At 50.9% G+C, this 20,641-nt stretch overlaps 2 protein-coding genes across 2 annotated transcripts in view; one reads left to right on the forward strand and one right to left on the reverse strand.

Moving 5' to 3' along the window:
• The window catches only part of LSM12 (LSM12 homolog), a 31,171-nt gene extending 21,359 nt beyond the window's left edge, over window positions 1–9,812 (reverse strand). Inside the window, exons 1-2 of the mRNA XM_056127103.1 lie at window positions 9,614–9,812; window positions 7,619–7,752 (exon numbers count right to left, since the gene is read on the reverse strand). Coding sequence (XP_055983078.1) covers window positions 7,619–7,752; window positions 9,614–9,737 — 258 coding nt within the window. The 5' untranslated portion in view covers window positions 9,738–9,812. The remainder of the gene's footprint in view (window positions 1–7,618; window positions 7,753–9,613) is intronic.
• A 4,854-nt stretch (window positions 9,813–14,666) lies between these two features.
• Window positions 14,667–20,411, forward strand: G6PC3 (glucose-6-phosphatase catalytic subunit 3). Its single transcript, XM_056126630.1, has 6 exons — window positions 14,667–14,990; window positions 18,561–18,667; window positions 19,008–19,098; window positions 19,267–19,385; window positions 19,573–19,714; window positions 19,889–20,411. The coding sequence occupies exons 1-6, from the start codon at window positions 14,773–14,775 to the stop codon at window positions 20,250–20,252; spliced, it is 1,041 nt and encodes a 346-aa protein (XP_055982605.1). The 5' UTR covers window positions 14,667–14,772; the 3' UTR covers window positions 20,253–20,411.
• Window positions 20,412–20,641: the final 230 nt, after the last annotated feature.

Consider the following 20,641-nt stretch of genomic DNA (forward strand, 5'->3'; position numbering starts at 1 on the left):
CCCCAGTCTTGGGCTGGCAAATTCTGGTATCTGCCAATCAGTCCAATGTCAGGAAGACTGACAAAGGAAATCAAGTCAATGTTCCTCAAAGTCCTCCACCTCGTCACACTATGTTCCTGCCTCCATTCTGCTCCTATTCCATAGTGAGAGAAACATTGGTTCATTATACCAAGCTCACAGAGGATAAAACTAGATGTTTGACCTAATCTCATAACACTCTGAGATACTAATATCTCATTCTTACAATGAGTAAATATACCTAAAAGATTAAGAGGTGCAGATGTGAATTTTTTATTTATTTATTGTGCTTTTTGGGTCACACCCGGCTTTGCTTTGCTCAGGGGTTACTCCTGGCTCATGCACTCAGGAATTACTCCTGGTGGTGCTCGGGGGACCATATAGGATGCTGGGAATCAAACCCAGGTCGGCCGCATGCAAGGCAAACACCCTACCCGCTGTGCTATCTCTCCGGCCCCAGGAGATGTGAATTTAAAGACCAGTCTGATTCCTCAGTTCTGAGAGGACCACACTGCTTTTGATCACCCAACAGCGATTCTTCTCTTTTAGGCATTTATAGTCATAGATATTCAGATAACCATTTCACCCAATTACTCTACAAGCTCTTTGTTTTTTGTTTTGTTTTGTTTTTGCTTTTTGGGTAACACCCAATGATGCTCAGGAGTTACTCCTGGCTCTGCATTCAAATTACTCCTGGTGGTGCTAGGGGAACCATATGGGATGCCAGGGATTGAACCCAGGTCTGCCACGTGCAAGGCAAACGCTCTACCCACTGTACTGTTGCTCCGGCCATTCTGTAAGCTCTTTGGATTATGCACATAGAAAAATCATAGAACTCTGCCACCTAAGAATGAGACCTGAGAGGCCGGGAGTGAGGACACATGCCTAACAGGTATCTGATCCATCTCTGATTCTCAGGGCCGCATGATCCCCAAGTATCACCTGGGTCACCCAGGTATCCCAGGGCCCCAGAAACATCGCATCCGCGAAGTTGGCCTAGAATGCCCAGTGGGGTCACCTTGACCTCCTAGTACCACTAGGGAACCCCTCTACCCTCAAAATACATCAGATTAGGCAGGGAATGCAGTTCAAAGGCTTGTTTGTATTCGTGAGGCCTGGGGTGCAATACCTGTGTCGGGGGGGGGGAAAATTTAAAAAAATCAGGCCTGAGCTCAGATCTTAACTCTGATCATTAGCTGTACGTCCTTAGGCTAAAGACTGGTCACTTCTGACTCAGTTTACTCTTCTATAAGACGGCAATGACAGTAGGGGGCTTGCCTTACATGAAGCTACCTGGCTCAATTCCAGTATCCTCAATGATCTCCTGAGCCCGCCAGGAGTAAGCCCAGAGCACAGCAGGAAGTAGGCCCCAAACTACAAAATAAAATAAATAATAGGGGCTGGAGTGATAGTACAGTGGGGAGGGCATTTGCCTTGTATGTGGCTGACCCAGGTTCAATCCCCAGCATCCCATATGGTCCCCAGAGCACTTCTAGGAGTAATTCCTGAGTGCAGAGACAGGAGTAACCCCTGAGTACTGTTTGGTGTGACCCAAAAAGTAAAAAAAAAAAACAAAAAATAAATGGTAATGAAATCAAGAACATACGAATTGTTAGGATTAATGTTCTATTGCTGGGCTGGAGTGATAGTACAACGGGTAGGTCGTTTGCCTTGCACACTGCCAACATGGCTGACCTGAGTTCAATTCCTCCACCCCTCTTGGAGTCCGGCAAGCGACCTAGAGTATCTCGCCCGCATGGCAAAGCCTGGCAAGCTCCCCAAACACAGTAACAACTGTCACAATGGAGACGTTACTGGGCCCACTCGAGCAAATCGATGAACACTGGGAAGACAGTGACAGTGAATGTTCTATTGCTACTTCAGAATATGGCATGTAAATATGCTAATTCTCACCATATTAGCCATATAACATAGAACAATTAACAGACTGCCAACTCTATATTTTTGGTTTTTGGGTCACATCCAGCCCTGCTCAAGGGGCTACTCCTAGCTTCAGGGTAGCTCCTGGCAATGCTTTGGGGAAACATGCAGTGGCAGAGACTGAACTTTAAAGCTATCAAGCTAACTCTCTGGCCCTGTAAGCCTGTTTAGTGTGTGAAACATACATTCTAAAGGTCTTACAGCACTGCCCAGCATATGCAAAGAGACATGCCCAAGTTCCTTGTTATCTATAAAGCACTAGAAAAATCTAAGGCACAGTCCCCAGTGAGGCTTATAGCCTGTGCAAAATAGATTATTGGTAAATAATGTAATTAACTTACTAAAATTTATTAAATTTAATAAGAGCTACAAATAACAGAGCGTTGTTATTACTAACATACCCCAAATCCTCTTCTGAGAACTACTAACCCATGGGCAATCTTCATCCTCAGCACACAACGAATTTCAGGCAATCCTGTGCCTCCCTGCACCTCCCAGGCTCTCACCCTCAAGCAATATTTAAGATTTCCTTAGGACAACAGCTAATAAACCACAGGGTGAGTAACCTGCATTTTATTTAGGGTCAGCTTTCCTGTGCTTCTGAAGTCTGATTTAAATACTCTGGTGTTGAGGGCCAGGAATGTAGTTCAGTGGTACAGCACCTGATTTCCTGGCACTATACACATAAAAACATGAACTAAATGCTTACGTCTTACAGCCAGGAAATTCAGAACACTTTAGCAGAGTACAATGTTACAATGGAGAATATGAAGTTATTTTCTACCTTACACGGCCCCATTATCCTCTCCGAGGATTCCTCTTACATCCTACTGTGCAGATAGAACTTTTTAACCCTAACCCACAATAAACTACCAATCAAAAGCAAAATAGGTTCATCTAATTCATACTTTCTTCAGTTGAATTGGAATAAATTGGAATAAAGTACTTCCTTTCTTAGGGGACTGGAAAGAGTTGGACAGGACACTCAACTTGCATATGGCCAACCCAGGTTCGTCCAAACCCCATATGGTCCCCTGAGCCTTGACAGGAGTGATTCCTGAATGTAGTCATGTAGTCAGGAATAAACCCTGAGCACTGCTGGGTGTGGCCCAAAAACCAAAATTATAATCTAAAAAATAACAAAAAGCTTCTCATGAAGGCTGGACAGATAAGCCCAGAGCACACCCAGGTATGGCCCAAAAACAAAAAAAAAAATAAATAAAATGCTTCTCAAATGAGGAATATTGCTCTAAGGGCTGAAGCACAAATTCATGAGCCCCAGGTTCAATCCCCAGCATCACCAGGTGTGGCCATCAAAATATCACCAGATGTGGGCGCCCAAGAAATAAAAATGCCTTCTCAGGGCCAGGGATGTCTGTACCTCACTGGCAGAGCACATAATTGGCATATAAAAGGACCTGGTTCAAACTCCAGCATCAAAATAACCCATACAAATCAAAAATTAACTATAAAATTCCTTCTCTTTCATTTCCTGCTGGGTCAAAGTAAACAAGTATATTGATGTCAACAGGTTTAATTAAACAGAGCACTTCCTAGGCTAGCAAGAAGAGTCCACATTTGATGGCACCTCTCTTTTGGAAGGCCCCTAGACCACAAGACTCAACAGTTTTCTTCCAAGAATCGCAGAGAACTTTGCTGAATGTCCTTTCACATGCTTAAATAATCCCCATCTTAGAAAATGTCAGTAAGTCCTGGCTCAAAACAGATCTTGAGCAGCAGAGCACAAGTCTTGCACAAGCAAGGCCCTGAGTTTGACTCCCCTGGCACTGTAGGGTGTGGCCCTGATGGCCTCTAGTGGACCAAACCCACAAGGCCTGGGCACCAAACCCACAGGCCCTGAGGACCAAACCCTCATGCCCATATCTCAGAAAATAGCCCCAGGGCTGCCTTCCTACCCCAGCACCATTGGGTGTGGCCCTACTGCTGGCTCAGCCAGAGATAGTACAGCGAGTAGGGAGGGGCTTGCCTTGCATGTGGGCCTACCTGGGTTCAATCCCCAGCATCCCATATGGTACCCGGAGCACCGCCAGGGGTGATTCTTGAGTGCATCGTCAGGAATAACCCATAAACATCTCAGGTGTGTGACCCAAAAACAAAACAAAAACTACTACCGGTTCTCTCTTGATCAGGTATTTCCTGTCTCTTCCTCTCTCTCCCCTCACATCTTTCTAAATAGGTCTCGTTTAATAAAAACTATCCAGCATCACTAAAAAAAAAAAAACCAGAAAACTACTACTGTCTATAGTCATGGTCTTAAGAGAAAATAATTTTTTTTTTGAGGAGGGGAAGATTTGGAGCCATACCAGGCAGTGCTCAAGGCTCACCGCTGGCAGTTCAGGCGACCAGATGAAGTGTAAGGGATCACACCTGGGCCAGCCATGCACAAGGCTCGTGCCTTAACCCCAGTACAGAATCTGATTCCACGAGATAAATTTTAAAACCCTTTCAAGCCACATGTGGGGTGAGGGAGAGCTCAAAGCCTGCACAGATACCACATGCTTTGCATGTAGGAGGCTGTGATCTGATCCCTGACACCACATGGTACCTGGGCACCAACAAAGCAAAAGAGCCCTGAGCACTGCCACATTTGACCCCCAAACAATCAAAACCGACATAAAAATCAAGCGACATATCAACAGATGCCCAGAATATTTTCAGGAATAGCCCAGCAGGCTCTTCTAATTCTAACTGAATCCACGGAGAAATCCCAAAGCCTTCTCAAAGGTTAGCTTCAAGAGAAAGCCAATATAGCTTACTCATAAAACTTCTCTACAAATGGAAGAATGAATAAATAAAACCCAAAGATAGCCTTCCAACCTAATTTTAGTTTTCAGTTTCTGACTCTTCTTTTTAGCAAACCTTTTACAAGACTTGGCAAGTAAACCGCAAAGTGAGAAAAGTCAAGGTTTCTGGTATTCCCCAAACTATTATTTTTTCCTGCTTTCTTAAGACAGCGAGTAAACAACCAGTTTACAACGAGGCTAATAAACTACTAAAATCGCCTGCAGAAATCAAATCCCAAAAGGGAAAGATAATTGGCAAAATAACCAAGTTACTTGACCTGCAAATCCGAGGGAATTGCTCAACAGCTCTGACTCCGCAGCTGCGCCCACACTCCTCCAGCCCGCTCTGGGAAGGATGGCACTTGCTGGTCCCAAAACTTAGTGTCACTTTAATCTGAGAAAATCCTCCCTTTTTCAGATCCTTCCTCTACCATTCACTACAAGTAGCTATTTCGTGTACACCAATGGATAATTTAGTGTCTGTTTCTCTCAGTAAGCTAGAAATAAATCGTCCACCTGATTCTTCAGGATCTCTTCAGCATGGGGCCGGAGCAATAGTACACTGGGAAGGGGGCTGGCCTTGCACATGGCCAACCTGGCTTTGATCACTGACACCTCATATGGCCCTCTGAACCTGACAGGAGTGATCCTTGAGCACAGAGCCAGGGGTAAGCTGAGTGCTGCCAGATGTGCCCCTCCCCCCAAAAATTAAAAATCCTCCAAAATCTTATCAGGTCATATCAAAGACCATCCAAATAGGCTAGCGAGAGGTATCTGACTTGGGGCTGGAGAGATAGAATAGCGGGTAGGGCGTTTGCCCTGCACATGGCCAACCCGGGTTCTTTGATTCCCAGCATCCCACATGGTTCCCTGAGCACCGCCAGTAGTAATTTCTGAGTGCAAAGCCAGGAGAATTCCCTGTGCATTGCTTGGTGTGACCTAAAAAAAAAAAAAAAAGAGGTATCTGACTAAGTCACGTTTTCAAAGCCACCCAGTTTCAGGCTGGGGAGGTAGCTCAACAAACTATAAACAAGCTCACACTTTACACACAGGAGGCCTGGGTTCAATCCCTGCACCACACACTCCCCTGACGCATCGAGCTCGGAGTTGGCCCTGAACACCACCAGGTGTGCCCCAGAAAACGAAACTCTACAGATTTCTAAGAATGGAACATTCTGTATCCAGTAACCTTTAATACAAGACCCAAGACCCTTTCAAATCTATCCTTAGCTATCACTGACAACCGGAGGCATTTCCCTGAAGGGACTCCAGATCTGAGCTGACCAGGTTGTTCACCTCAGCTACACACTACTGTTTTAGCGGTCTTCAGTTTTGCTGAAGTGTAGCTAACATACCATGTTCCCAAGAGAGCTAAAAGCATGTATGTCATTACAAGGGAAAAAGTTCCACCACGCCGAATCAAGAAAACTGAAGGCAAGGCAGGCAGCTGCTACAAAAATCAAAGGTCTAATTTATTAACTACTCCGTGTAAGGCATGGTGTCATCAGTTATAAGCGAAAATGATATGGTCCCCACATTCACAGAATAGTTTGGTGAGCAAGAACAGCAAACTAGTGACATATACACACGTGCCTATATAAACATACTTTAATTTCAAAAAAGATGACAGTACCCTTAGGACCCACCTTTATCCAGGACACACTGATCTATCTCTGTCTCAGTATAGAGAAACGCACCCCCTCCTCTTTACTCTCACATATGTCTCAAAGTGGACTTGAAATGCTGTGCCACCTTAGCTCTGCAGGAGGAAAGCGCGCTGAGAATTAGGGGGTAAATGACTCTAGTCTGGGTGAGCAGAGACTTCTCAGCAGAGGGACGGTTAAAGTGAGTATGATGGCTCCAGTCGTCCTAGAAAGAAGCTAGGAACAGGAAAGACTTAGGGTATTGCTATCACTGATCAATATGAACTTTGACCGACTGAACTACACAATAAAGAAAAAAGCTATCTGGGGGGGTCAGAGAGAGCTGAAGAGGCTGAGCACATGTTCTTCATGCAGGAGCCCAGGGTTTGATCCCAGCACCCCCTGGTCCTCCCTGAACTCCACCAGGTATGGTCCAAAACAAAACACAAAAAGGCACCTGGGAATTCCCAGAGATTAACTTGCGTATCTAAGACTAAAACATACTAGACAATTGTTAAAGAGTTCAAGATGCAAAAACCAAGGCAAAAATGAACCAAGGTAGTGAGATTTTCCAATTTTTGTAGGTCAGGAATCCCTCTGGGAACCTGAGAACTATTCCAGAATCATCACCAGGAAGCATACATGTGTGCACAGCAGCAGGACTACTGCAGGAGGGCCCCGGGCAAACCCCGATGCTCAATTCAACCCCATCAACACCAGCTCATACATGAACTTCAACTTTTAAAAATCACCAAAAAAATTGCGTTTTAACCAAAGACAAAAGCAATCTCTTTTTTCTCTTCAGTTATGAGGACACATCCTAAAATCTCCTAAAGAAATCCAGGAATAAAGAGAAAAACTGAAATGTCACGTTTATTAAGTGATTAGAATAAGCAATTTTAAGTCAAAGAAACAAAGAAAACATGGGGCTGGAGTGATAGGACAGTAGGCAGGAGTGTGCCTTGCAAAGGGTTCAGTCCCCAGCGTTCCATACAGTCCCCCGAACACTGCCAAGAGTAATTTCTCAGTGCACAGCCAGGAGTAACCCCGGAGCATCACCGGGTGTGCTCTCCCCACCCCACCAAAAAAAGGAAAAACAATGGACGATGTGTGTATCATAAAGAATATTTTTTCTCGCCTGCTCCCACCCTACTCCGTATCAGGAGGAACTAATGAGACTCAATGCCCCCACCAATTCCTCCCAATACTTACCTTACTGAGATTGAGTGAAGCTAGGGGAGGAGGGGTTTCTGTTCGGTCATTAATAATTTCCACTTCTGAAACATATTGTAAGTTTATGAGCAAGATGTCTGCGTGGTTGGGCTTTCCACTGGATGAGGGACATTCTGGTAAGAAAATAAAGTGAAGGAAACTAGAGGCAAGTAGAGGCCCTGTCAGATCCCAAAGGGCATAGAGAAAGCCAATTCACACACAGGGCTTGTGTAAAGTGGGCCCCAAGTACGGGCCCAGGCCTCACACAGGAATCGCAGGGTTCCTCAGGGAATGCCTGCCTCCAGCCTTCCTCCCACTCCCACACCAGAACTCAAGCTGCCCAACGCCAAGCCTAATCCAACCCTGGAAACTGCGCAAGGGTCTGTCACCTCCTGGCTCGCTTCACGGAGAAGCAGATGCCGTGTCCCGGTAGACTGTGTGCCTTACACCTCTAAACCACACAGGAGACTATCCTTTCTGTTCTGGATCTCAGACTCCAAACAGCATCTTTAGAGCGCTCGGTCCACTTTCTCAGATTTGAGCTTTCCCATTTTGCAGAGAAGAAAAATATAGCACTGAAAATGAAATTCAAAGAGACCCAGTCCTTCCATCCATTCAATCTCTAATCGTTGGTCAGCAGCTACTATATGCTGCTTAAAAATTCCTGCAAAAACTACCTGGGGCTGCAGAGAGAGTACAGCAAGTGCAAGTTCGCCTTGCACCATCTAACCTGGGTTCAATCCGTAAGTAAACCATATGGTCTGTTCCGTGCCACCAGAGTGATCGCTCCTCCCCAAATCCTTCCAATAAAGCCACAACAGTAGGTGGTCTTATTTGGTTCAGGTTTGAATTCTAGTGCACAGTACAACAAAAAGAAAAAAAAAAAAATGAAAGCTCTGTTCTTGCTATAATTACTTTCAGGACAGCTTTTTCAGCTAAAAATCTACAAGTGGTTAAGGGAATTAAAAAAAAACTTGTCATTCAAAGAAAGCAGACTGGGTAGGCAAGTTCCTTTTGGGAGATGCCATAAAGGATTATTTCTCCAGGAAAAAAATTCCAAAAAAACCCACCATGAGCTCAAATATAAGGGGAAGGGGCAGCACATTCAATAAACCCAGGTAGTGCTTTGCTTTCCAGGTTAAGTTCCCAGGAGGGGTAGAGAAATCATTTCTACCCCAAGACAACCCAGAGCAGCCAGAGACCTTAGTGGACCCCTGCCACTTGCCTAAGGGGTGGGGGGTGACCACAGTCCAGGCTGGTCTCCTGGGTTGGGCCCTGGAGGACTCTAGCACCTGTAACCCACAGCACCATAAAGCAGCCCCTGAAAGCTGGAGGTCCAGGTCCCCAATGAATGCGCTTACACAGACCTGCAATCCCCAGAGGGCTGACGAAGTCTACAGTTCGGCACCCGCCAAGCCCAGGGCACCATGCGCGCTCACCCCGCAACAGGGGACCCCCAGCCCCCTACTCCCCCCCACCACCCCCCACCCCGCAGTTGCTCGCGGTCATCGCCGCACCGAACCCTCCCGGGGACCCAGCCCCCTCAGCAGTCACCCGGGTCGGGCGGCCGCGGACCCTCCACGCCCCCTCCTCACATCCGACCCGCCCCCCTTCCATCCGGGCTCCAATCCACCGGCCCCCCCGCCTCCACCTCCACGAGCCCCCTCCTCCTCCCCGAGCGGCCCCCACCCCCGCCGCCTGGCCGAGGCCGGTCGCGTGTCAAGCCGTCCCTCCACCCGCCGCCTCCAGCTCGGGGCCCCGCGCCCACCGGGGGCAGGGTGGGAGCGACCGGATCCCCCCCCCCCGCCCCAGCGGCCCGAGGGAGCGGCGGGGGGGGGGGAGGGGAGTGCGGGGCCGTGCGCATGCGCCCCGGCGCCGCGGTCGCCGGTCGCCCCTAGGCCCGGCGCGGGCCCCAGCCGCCGCGGCCGTCCCCCACCCCCCCACCCCCGCACACGCACGCCGGCCGGGCCTCGGGCCCCGCGCGGCCAAGGATACTCAGAGCCAGCATCTTGGACTGGTAGTCGAAGGCTACCACCTCGCCCTGCAGCCGCTGCTCCTGGCACGTCCGGCACGACACCTGGCTCCCGACGCTGAAGTACTCGCCCGGAGGAGCCGCCATCTTGGGAGAGCAGCCGCGGCCGGCGGCGGCGGCGGCAGCAGCGGGCGAAAGCCGGGCCCCCAGTGAGCGCCGCGCCGCGACGCACGCCGCGTGCTGACGTCACGCGCGGGGCGGGGCCTGGCGCCGGGCGGGGCGGGAGCCGCGGGGGCGGCGGCGGCGGCGGCGGCGGCGGCGGCGGCGGGGCGGGGCGGGGCGGGGCGGGGCGGGGAGCGCCGAGAGCCCCCTCGCGCCGTGCGTGTGCGGCGCCGCTCGCCTCGGGCCCCGGTGCCTTGGCTGTAAGTGTGCGTGAGACGTCCAGCTCCTGCGTGACCGGCGTGCAAGGAGAAGGGCCAGGAGGAGGAAGCTGCCAGTCTGCGTCCCGGGCACACCTTGACCCAAAAGTTGAATGAATGAACGCACTCTTTTAGAATGAACTGTGTCGTGTGGGGAATCGGAGCCCTTAAGGGAGCTCGGGATGATTATGCCTGCTTGCTTACCGAGCGGCGGTGGGAAAGAACCCGAGCTCGGCAAGTAGCTAAGCTGGAATCAGAATCCCACGGTTGTCTCTTACCCCATTTTGTGACCTTGGGCCATTAAACCTGCGCCTGCGCCTGGTTTTTAAGCTGCTGTACAATCCTTTGAGTTAGCCCTCAATGTCCTCATTTTACATTTTACAGATGAAAGGGAAACTTTCTTTTTTTGGGGGGGGGGGCTGAAGGGAACCCACACCCAGCTGGGGGTTGCTCCTGGCAATGCTCCCATGCAGTGCCAGGGATCTAACCCAGCCTTCTGCGCGCAGAGCGTTCGCTGCAGCTAGTTGTACTGTCAGGCGCTTGTCTGTATTTGCCCAACTAGCAAAGATTTGATCTATGTGTTATAAAGGCCATGAAAAGGCTGTGCGATTTGTTGCTATACCATAATATTGTTGCAGACAGATAGGTCAGGGGGTGGTAATATATATAATTTAAGAAGAGACTACTTAGGGGCTGGAGCAGTAGCACAGCGGGTAGGGCGTTTGCCTTGCACACCGCTAACCTGAGTTCGATTCCCAGCATCCCATATGATCCCCTGAGCGCCGCCAGAAGTAATTCCTGAGTGCAGAGCCAGGAATAACCCCTGTGCATTGCCGGGAGTGACCCAAAAAGCAAAAAAATAAAATAAAAAAAAAGAAGAGACTACTTAGCACTGAATAGCCCAAAGCTTGAAGACCACATCCCTTTGAGATATTCCTGAGCCCTTTGGAGAGGAGAAACCGAGGCATCACCCAGAAAAGGGTGAACCCCAGAAAAGGAGAACCTACAGAAGAATCTAATCTAGGGGATTATTTAAAAAAAAAAAACTATCAACAGTGCAAAGCTTTCCCTGTGAAAATACCCAGATTTGTACCTACAAAACTCCGGTGGGGGTGGGGGGGAAACGTGTTGGAGAAACAGTGTAGAACCTGCTCCCCAGAGCCATTTAGTGCTTGCTCTTCAAGCTGGTGTTCTCCTTTGGATATATATCTTTCTGTCTCTTTGCTTGCTTGCTTGTTTACCAGTCTTTCAAGCTCCAGTTCTCTCTTGAACAGGCATTTCCTTTCCTCCTCCCCAGCTCACTTCTTTCTTAGTTTCATTCAGTTAAAAACTCTCTTGGGGGCCGGAGCAATAGTACAGCGGGTAGGGCGTTTGCCTTGCACGCGGCTGACCTGGGTTCAATCCCCAGCATCCCATATGGTCCCCCAAGCACCACCAGGAGTAATTCCTGAGTGCAAAACCAGAAGTTACCCCGAGCATCGCTGGGTGTGACCCAAAAAGCAAAAAAATAAATAAAAACTCTCTCGTTTCACCATTTCTCCTCTTCCTGAAATTGTTTTACATGAGGGAAAGGCAATGGGCCCGGAATGCCTGTGCCAGGTTAGAACTGACTTTCCTTTCCTGCAAAGTGCAATTCCTCACTCCAGCCGGCTCCCCAGGGAAATTGGTGGTGAGAATGACTTTACACACCATGCAGAAAAATGGACTTTAGGAGCAGCTTCACAGCTGCCTCGTGGGGCTGCCAGGACATGAGTGTCTGTGCCCTGTAGTGCTTGTTGTTGACCACCAGCCCTGACCCATGCCAGGCATCTCCCTGTGAACAAGTGGCCAAGGTGAGTTGAGCAGAGAGATAAAAGCCTTTTTTTAAAGCAAGGCTCCCTCCCTTGCTCCCCACTTTAGGCAGCCATCAGCAACAATACCCTGTGATATTACATATAGAGAGAATAGTTAGGTTATATGAAATACGTGCACAAATGTCTAGTCCTGACTTTACTTAATGTCATGGGGTGTTCAAGAGACTATGCAGTGTCCAGAATTCAACTGTAAATAGCTGCATGCAAGGCAAGTGCCTTAACCCCTGTACTATCTCTTTGGCTCTGAAAACAGTTTTTAACATTAAAAACAAAAACGGAGACAAGAAGTTAGTACACGGGTAAGGCGCTTGCCTTGCATGCAGTCAACCTAGGGTTGATCCCCAGCAACCCATATGGTTCCCTGAGCACCAACAGGAATAATTTTTAAGTGCAGAACCAGGAGTGCCCCCCCAAAAAAAAAGTAAATAAAAACAAAAACCATGGGGCTAGAGAGATAGTACAGCTGGTAAGTACCTGTCTTGCATGCAGGTGACCTAGGCTGACTCCTAGGAAACCCCCCCCCCCCCCCCCCCCCCCCCCCAAACCCTGCCAGGAAAGATCCCTGAGCACAGCCAGTGTGGCTCCAAAATAAAAACATTTAGAGTAACTATAAGAGCTGGGGGGGCAAAGAGAGAGAGAGTGAGAAGAAAAGTGCCTGCCACAGAGGTGGGTGCAGGGGGCGGAAGGGAAACTGGGGACACTGGTGGTAGGAAATGTACACTGGTGAAGGGATGGGTGTTGGAACATTATATGACAAATCCAATCACAATGCTGTAACTGTGTATCTCGTTGATTCAATTAAAAAATATTAATTTGGGGGCTGGAGCAATAGCACAGCAGGTAGGGCGTTTGCCTTGCACGCGGCCAACCCAGGTTCGATTCCCAGCATCCCATATGGTTTCCTGAGCACTGCCAGGGTAATTCCTGAGTTCAGAGCCAGGAGCAACCCCTGTGCATAGCCGGGTGTGACCCAAAAAGCGAAAAAAAAAATTAATTTTTAAAAAAGACTTGTCACCACCAATTACCATCCTAAAGCACTTAAACCCCACTCCTATAGAGAAATTTTGGAGCCCCAGGTGTATTTGGAGCCCCAGGTGTTGTTATTTAACAACAATTTGGTCTTTCTCCAAAGGGAGACAAAAGCTTGCCCTGGCACTATTTAATCTGTACAAAATTCAAGTTTTTTCTTGCTATGAAAAAGACATCAATTTCTGAACACTAGGGTAATAGTACAACCATTTGTAGTCGAAATAAAAATACCATTCTCACAGCTGTTTCTACAGAGCTTGCCTGTCTGTCTACCCCCCAAAACAAGTCATAAGTAACTGTCATTTCACTTTTAATGTGGCATTGTGATTATAGGTTTTCAGGTCTGCCACGGACTGTTAAGAAAGGCTTCCTGGAGGAAGTGACAAATTTAAGACCTGAAAGATGAGAGGAAGAGGAAGAACTATTTCAGGCAGAGAAAACTGCGCGTGCAGCTCCCTCTAAGTGGTGAGAACTTGATGATTTCTAGGAACATAAGTAGCTCAGAACTCTTAGGAATATTATGGAATGGGGTGTGGGACTAGGTGGTGAAGGTTGAATCTAGAGACAAACTTTTCAGACTTAGAAAACCAAGGATTGCTCCTCGGGATAACTGAAAAACACGTTTAACAAAGGAGTAAAATGAGATTTCTCATCAGCTTCCCTTTTTAGTTAGTAAAATTCAGCACTTTCCAAGAACCCAGATTTACATTTTCATCCACCCAACAGAAAACTCTCCAGGAACTAAGTTGCTGGAGGTAGGTACAGAGAAGAAAATTCACCCCAATAATCTCCTCCCACCCCACCTCTGCCTCTGGGCATGGCCGGCCAAGAATAGCTTTCTATTTTCTGTTCCTCCATGATTATTTCAAATATGATCGTGGGTGTGGGCCCCTCCTCTTTTTATAGCAGTCCTGTTACTATCTCCATATTTATCTGCCCAGCGGGGTTCTGGAAGACAAGAGATTGGGGAAGGACCCAGCAAGGCAAGCTTAGAACTGGATGTGTGACTTGAGTTGGGAGAAGTATAAACCTTTGCAAGTCTTTATAGAACACTCAAAATCAGGAGGCTTGGCTTATCTGTCTACCTCCCAAACGATGCAGCTGGTGGGGCCGGAGAGATAGTACAGTAGGTAGGGCGTTTGCCTTGCGCGCAGCCCACCTGGGTTCAATTCGCCACAGCCCATATGCTCCCCTATAGAGTAACCCCTGAGAGCAGAGCCAGGAGTAAGCCCTGCCGCACCACCGGGTGTGGTCCAAAACAAAGCAAACTACAACAAAAATTAAAAAAAAAAAAAAGGCTATATTGGAACCGAGGGAGGAAGACACTTTTGCTCAGAAGGGTGCAAATTTTAGGCATGGACCCAGGTTTCTGGCTCCGCCCGGGAGGCGGGACCACGCATTCTGCCTAAGAGATTATGTTTTGGAGGGGAGTGGAAACATGGAGAAAAGGCGTCTGGTTTCGCAGGCATCCTGGCCCTGGAGATTCCACGTCCACGGATGTTCACAGCAGCAGCGCAGGGGCGCTGGGAGCACGGTACAGCCCATAGCTCAGTCTCTCCCTTGACCCGGAACAGCAGCAGGAACTGCCGGCAATCGCGGCCACGTGGGGCCCTGCGGAAACGCCTTCGCGGAGGTTTGTCCCCTGCGCTGCCCAGTAGCGAGGCGGCCGCCGGGACGAGCGCAGGGGCAGGCGGGCCTGGGCGGCAGCTCGGCCGGCGCTTGCCCAAGGGCTGGGAGGCGGGGCCTGCGGCCAACCGCTACGTGGGGCGGGGGCGGGGCCGCCAGGGGACCTTCCGGGCCTGCGGCCGCGCTCCCTGTCGCAGGGGCGCCTCTGCCTGCACCCCGGGGAGCCTCGGCCTAGCGGGCCCTCGGGTGGCCGCCATGGAGTCCATGCTGGGCTTTGGCATCGCCATGGCCGAGAAGCTGCAGAATCAGCTGCCCTGGCTGGAGAATTTCTGGCTCTTTGCTACGGTGATGGGCGATCCCAAGATCCTCTTTCTGTTCTATTTCCCCGCGGCGTACTATACCTCTCGGCGAGTGGGCATCGCGCTGCTCTGGATCGGCCTCCTCACCGAGTGGCTCAACCTCGTCTTCAAGTGGTGAGACCGCCGGGCAGTCCCCCTGCGCCCCGGCCCCCCACCCCCACGGGCCTAGGACCTCCTAGCAGGTGCCTCGGTCGTCCTGGACCTCTGACTTGAAGACCTTCCTGCCCCCCACCCCCACCCCGTGGCCCCTGGATTTTCCTCCCCTTTGAGCATCTTGGACCGGAGTCTCCTTTCTGCCCATTAACCCGGCTAAGGGGCGTGTATTTAACACGTGTATTTGTTTCCCCATCCCAGCTCAGACTGACTGGTTTAGGAATTCCTCGGGAGAGACGACTGGGAAGCTATACTTTTGACAAGAATCTATAGTGACTTAAGTAGGAGGAAGCCCCGCTTCTCAGCTCGCTTTCATTCATCATTCACGGATTCATCCATTCATGCTTTGCGTCCCGGCATCCCGGGAGCGGCTCCGTGCAGAAGAGGCTCACAGATTAAACTGTGGGCCCTGGAAGGGAACCAGCATCATAGAGAACCCTGGAAAGCTTGCTAGACATGCAGACTTGTCAGGCTGCTGGCCAGAGCCAACAGGAGTCCGAATTTGCATTTTAATAAGGTGCCTGAGGAATTGGTGTGCACAGTTACCCTCTGGCCTTCTATGGGAGTCTTTTCTCCCTTTTCTTCTTCTTTCACTTGACAGTGAGACTTAGAAGCCAGGAATGCCTGGGATGAAAGTGGGGCCCTTGGGGTTTGTCTCCCTGACCCACCAGTTCTCTATGTAGGATGCAGAAGGAAGCTCCCCCCCCCATACAGCTGCACCCCTCACACACACACACACACACACAAAACACACACACACCTCAGTCCTTATTGCCAGAACCTCAGCCTGGGGCAGGGAAAGGAGGTGATGCCTGAGCAGGCTGGAAGGACTTGCTGAAATAACAGAATGTGAGTTTCCCTCCTGTGTCCTCTTCCCTGCCAGGTTTTCATGAGGTTATCAGTGGCCTGGAGAGCTGTTGACTCCTCATTTCCGGCTTGACTAACTGCCTGTGCTCTCCCTCCCTTGGCTTGCATAGGCTTCCCCTCCAGCCCTGCAGCCAGTCTCACCGCACCCCTCCCTCCACAAATGCTCAGTGCTCCCCACATTCAGCACAGTTAAGCCCCACTTCACCTGCTAGGGAGGTATGTTCAGCAGGCAGTGTGTGGCTTAGTTTTTGGTGGCGAGACAACTTTTCTCCTGCCTTCCCGCTCCTCAGCACCTGGCTTTGTGCCACACTTGCTCTCCTGCCTCTTCTCTTTTCCCTGGGGCCAGCCGCCCACCTGGGCCAGGGGATTTGATCTTGGTTTTGGATCACACTTGACAGTGCTTGAGGCTACTCTGGCTCATTGCTTCAGGTGATGGGATCAAACCTGGACTTCCCGCAGGCTACTATAGCCCTTAGAGGCATCTCTCTGGCCCAGGTTAGGGGAGTTTTATTTGTTTGGTTTTGGCTTAGTCATGAGTCTATGCTCAGAGATATGCCTGGTGAAGCCTAAGGAGCCAGATGGGATGCTGGGGATTTATTCTGGTCAGCCACATGCAAGGCAAGAGCTCTACAAGTGCCCTACTATATACTCTGACCCCAAGTTGTTGTTTTTTTTTTTTTATGGGAGAGTGAGAACCACATTCTACTGACTCTGAGCTTTATTTTTGCTCTGTGCTCAGGAGTCACTCGTTTTTAAAAACGAAACACAAACTTTTAATTTTTAAATCGTTTTTGTTTTTGAACACACCTGGCCATGCTCAGGAGTTTCTCCAGGCTCTGCATTCAGGAATTACTCCTGGCGGTGCTCCAGGGACAATATGGGATGCCGGGGATCGAACCCAGTTCAGCCACACGCAAGGCAAGCACCCTACCCACTATACTATTGCTCCAGCCCCGTGGGGGTCACTTCTAATGGGATTTATGTGGTCTTGGGTTATTGCTTATTCTCCTTACTAGCTGTATTATCTTTCCAGCCCAAGACCAGGGGAGTATGTAGTTGTTGAATTTTTCTGGAGGGGGCATAAATCCAGCAGTACTGTGGGGCTATTCCTAGCTGTGCTCAGGAGTGACCCCTCTCAGTGCTCAGAAATCATATATGGTGCCAGGGATCAGAATCCAAAACAAGTACTTTAATCCCCATACTCTCTCCTCATTCCTCATTACAGACTGAGCTAAATTCTGAGGAGAGTAATTCAGATTGGAATTTGAAAAATGGAGCATGGGGCAAACTGAAAGGTCGGGGCGGGAGAGAGGCAGGGTTTTAAGCTGGTCCTGCAATGGGAGGGATAAGAGTATCTGGTATCTCAGAGCATACGCCATGCATGCAACTTACACACGAGCACATGCTTATACAGGCACATACATCTCATGCCTCCCCATTGCTCTGTGTGTGTATGTTCGTGTGGTGTGTACTGTGTACCCAGGAACTCACCTAAACGAGTTATGCTCATTACCGCTGAGCTACATATCCTCGACTTCCTGTTACTTAAAAATGCCCTTACAAAAATGTGAGAGGCACTTCCTAAACAGTGCTTAGGGGCCATTCCTGGTACTACTGAGCTATTACTTTTGGTTTGGCTTGGTTTGGGGGCCATACTCAGCAGCATTCAGGTCTTACTCCTGCTTAGGGGCCTATATGGTGCTCGGGATCAAAGCTGGGTTGGCTACATGCAAGGTAAGTGCCCTATCTGTTGTATTCTCACTCTAGCCCTTTCAGGTAGCACTTAAAATGTTTTCTTTACATTTATCTTTCTTAAGACACTAATTCGGGCTGGAGTGATAGTACAGTGGGTAGGGCTTTTGCCTTGCACGTGGCCGACCTGGGTTCGATTCCCGCATCCCATATGGTCCCCTGAGCACCGCCAGGAGTAATTCCTGAGTGCAAAAGCCAGGAGTAACCCCTGAGCAGCATCATCTGCTGTGACCCAAAAAGCAAAAAAAAACCAAAAAAACAAAAAAACACTGTGATTTACAAAGTTGTTCATAACAGAGTTGTTTCAGGCAACACCAATCCTAAACCATCAGTGTCCCCTTCACTCCACAGAGGTTCCCATGTTCCCTCCCAGTCTCCCAGCCTGCCCCCTTGACAGGCATATGACAAGTTTATTTCATATTAATTGCTCCAGTGTGCTTTAAGAGGGCCAGGGATTTAACTGAAGTGACACAGTACATAGCTTATGTGCAAGGCCCTAGGTTTAGCCCCCTTCACCCCACTTGCCCCCACCGTGGCCAGGTGCAGCTCCCACAGCAATGATAGAAGCAGGCAGATAAATAGCATTCTCTCTGGGCCAGAGAAATAGTACAGCAGGGAGGGCGCTTGCCTTGCATTCAGCTGACCTGGCTTCAGTCCCCACCTGGGTTCAATCCCTGGCATTCCATAGGGTCTTCTGAGCACTGCCAGGAGTGATTCCTCCTGAGTGCAGAGTCGGGAGTAACTCCTGAGCACTGCCAGGTGTGGCCCCCAAACCAGAAACAATAACAATGTCCACTAGCGTGCTTTCTCCTGATGGGGGTGGGGGGTGACCATGCAGGGTAATGGCACGGTCATATCCGTCTGCACGGGCATCTCTGGGCTGCCTGCCATCTCGCTCCTGTTCTCTTCTAGGCTTCTGTTTGGAGACCGGCCCTTTTGGTGGATCTATGAGTCGGGGTACTACGGCCAGACCCCGGTCCAGGTTCATCAGTACCCCTCTTCTTGTGAAACTGGCCCAGGTGTGAAGCCTCAAACCTCCCTTACCCAGAAGGCACAGATTTCCAGGGAGGAGGGGAGAGACCTTTTAGCCAGGGTGGCCCCCTTCCTCTGGGGAACCGGCCCAGAGACCAAAGCCAGGCCCAGGAAGAACGGTAGACGGGACAGTTCTGTGCCTGCGGCCCAGCAGCAGCCCCAGGTTCTAGGGAAGTGTCCTGGGGGGTGGGGGTGTCAGGCCACTGGGGTGGGGGTGGGGGCAGCTCACAGGGCTAGAGCCCAGGGTTCAGAATTGAGCAGGACTGAGGGAGTGCGGGCCCCGTGCTGGGAGGAAGAACACTGCTCAGCCCTCCTCTGCCCTGGCAGGCAGCCCTTCTGGACACTGCATGATCACAGGAGCCGCCCTATGGCCCATCATGACAGCCGTCTCTTCCCATGTGGCCACACAGACCAACAGGTACACCCTGACATCGCGCACGCGGGGAGTGGGGAGCAGGGTAGCCAGCGCCGGTGCTCCCTAAGCCCCGAGAGGTCCAGCTGGAAGTTGGAGTTCTGGGGACGTGGGGACCTGGGGTGCGAGGGAAACCTGTGGGAACCCCGCCTGAATGTCTGCGTCTGTCTCCAGGTACTGGCCTAGAATGATGCCCCTGCTGGCCTACTGCGTCTTCTTACTGGCCATCGGCATGTCCCGGATCTTCCTCTTAGCGCATTTCCCTCACCAGGTTCTGACTGGTTCGATCATTGGTGAGCACAGAGGGGACAGGGTGGGCCTGGAGGGTGCTCGTGGCAGTGAGGGAGCAGTCTCCTCTTCCTGTCATCCTGCCAGGATCTGTCGCTTCTGTCTGCATCTGTAGCTTCCGCCAAAATGCATTGCACCTCCGGGGTTCATATCCCCCAACCTCTGACGCTGCTGCTCTGTCCACTGCCCTAGGTGCTGCCCTGGGCTGGCTGATGGCCCGCCACGTCCCTGTGGAGCGGGAGCTGAGCTTCTACGGGCTGACCTCGCTGGCCCTCTTGCTGGGTGCCAGCATCACCTACTGGTTCCTCCTTTCGCTTGGCCTGGACGTGTCTTGGTAAGTCCCGCCCTGGAGCACGGGCAGCCCTGCCTCCCCTGCACCCGGGCCACTCAGCAGGACAGAGCACCTGTTGGCTACTATGCCCCCTTGGGATGGCATGGCAGAATGTGGGGGCGGGGCCCCTCAGATTCCCGGGGACCCTCCCTTGGGGCACACCCGTCCTCTCCGCAGGTCCGTCGACCTGGCGTCCAAGTGGTGCGAGCGGCCTGAGTGGGTGCACATCGACAGCCGGCCTTTCGCCTCCCTGAGCCGCGACGCGGGGGCCGTGCTGGGCCTGGGCATCGCCCTGCACTCCCCCTGCTACGCCGAGGTGCGGCGGGTGTACCTGGACAGCAGCCAGAAGAGCGCCTGCCTCCTGCTGTCCATGACGCTGCTGATCCCGCTCCACTGGCTGGGCCACCCGCCTCAGATCAGCCTCTTCTACATCTTCAATTTCCTCAAGTACACGCTGTGGCCCTGCCTGGTCCTTGCCTTGGTGCCCTGGGTTGTGTACTCGCTCAGTGCCCAGGAGTTGCCCCCCATCCGTTCTTCTTGACGCGGGGTCCCTCCCGTCCCAAAGCCAACACTCCCTCCGCCCGGCAGGCACTCCGAGGGGCACCCCATCCCGCCAGCACCCCCTCGCACGCTTCTCCCACCAGCCACCTGGTCTTGGCGCTCCCTTGGGGATGGGGGTGATTTCACCCTGCTGCCCCTCCCACCACCCCAGGACACACAGCGGGGGTGTTCCTTGACACTGTGAGGGGTTGAGCACAGCCCCAATAAAGCCCTTCACACTTCTTACTCCTTTTCGGTATTTTAAATAGCAGGGAAGGGTCTGGGGGAGACCTCTCAGGGGCGTCCTCATGGTCAAAGCTCCAGCCTGGGGGTGCTGGGCTACAGCTCAACGCCTCAGACTTGACGGGCATGTGCGCTTGCCCTTGGTTT

The sequence above is a fragment of the Sorex fumeus genome, unplaced genomic scaffold (genome assembly GCF_029834395.1).
Source record: "Sorex fumeus unplaced genomic scaffold, SorFum_2.1 ptg000063l, whole genome shotgun sequence".
In the NCBI taxonomy this organism is placed as follows: Eukaryota; Metazoa; Chordata; class Mammalia; order Eulipotyphla; family Soricidae; genus Sorex; species Sorex fumeus.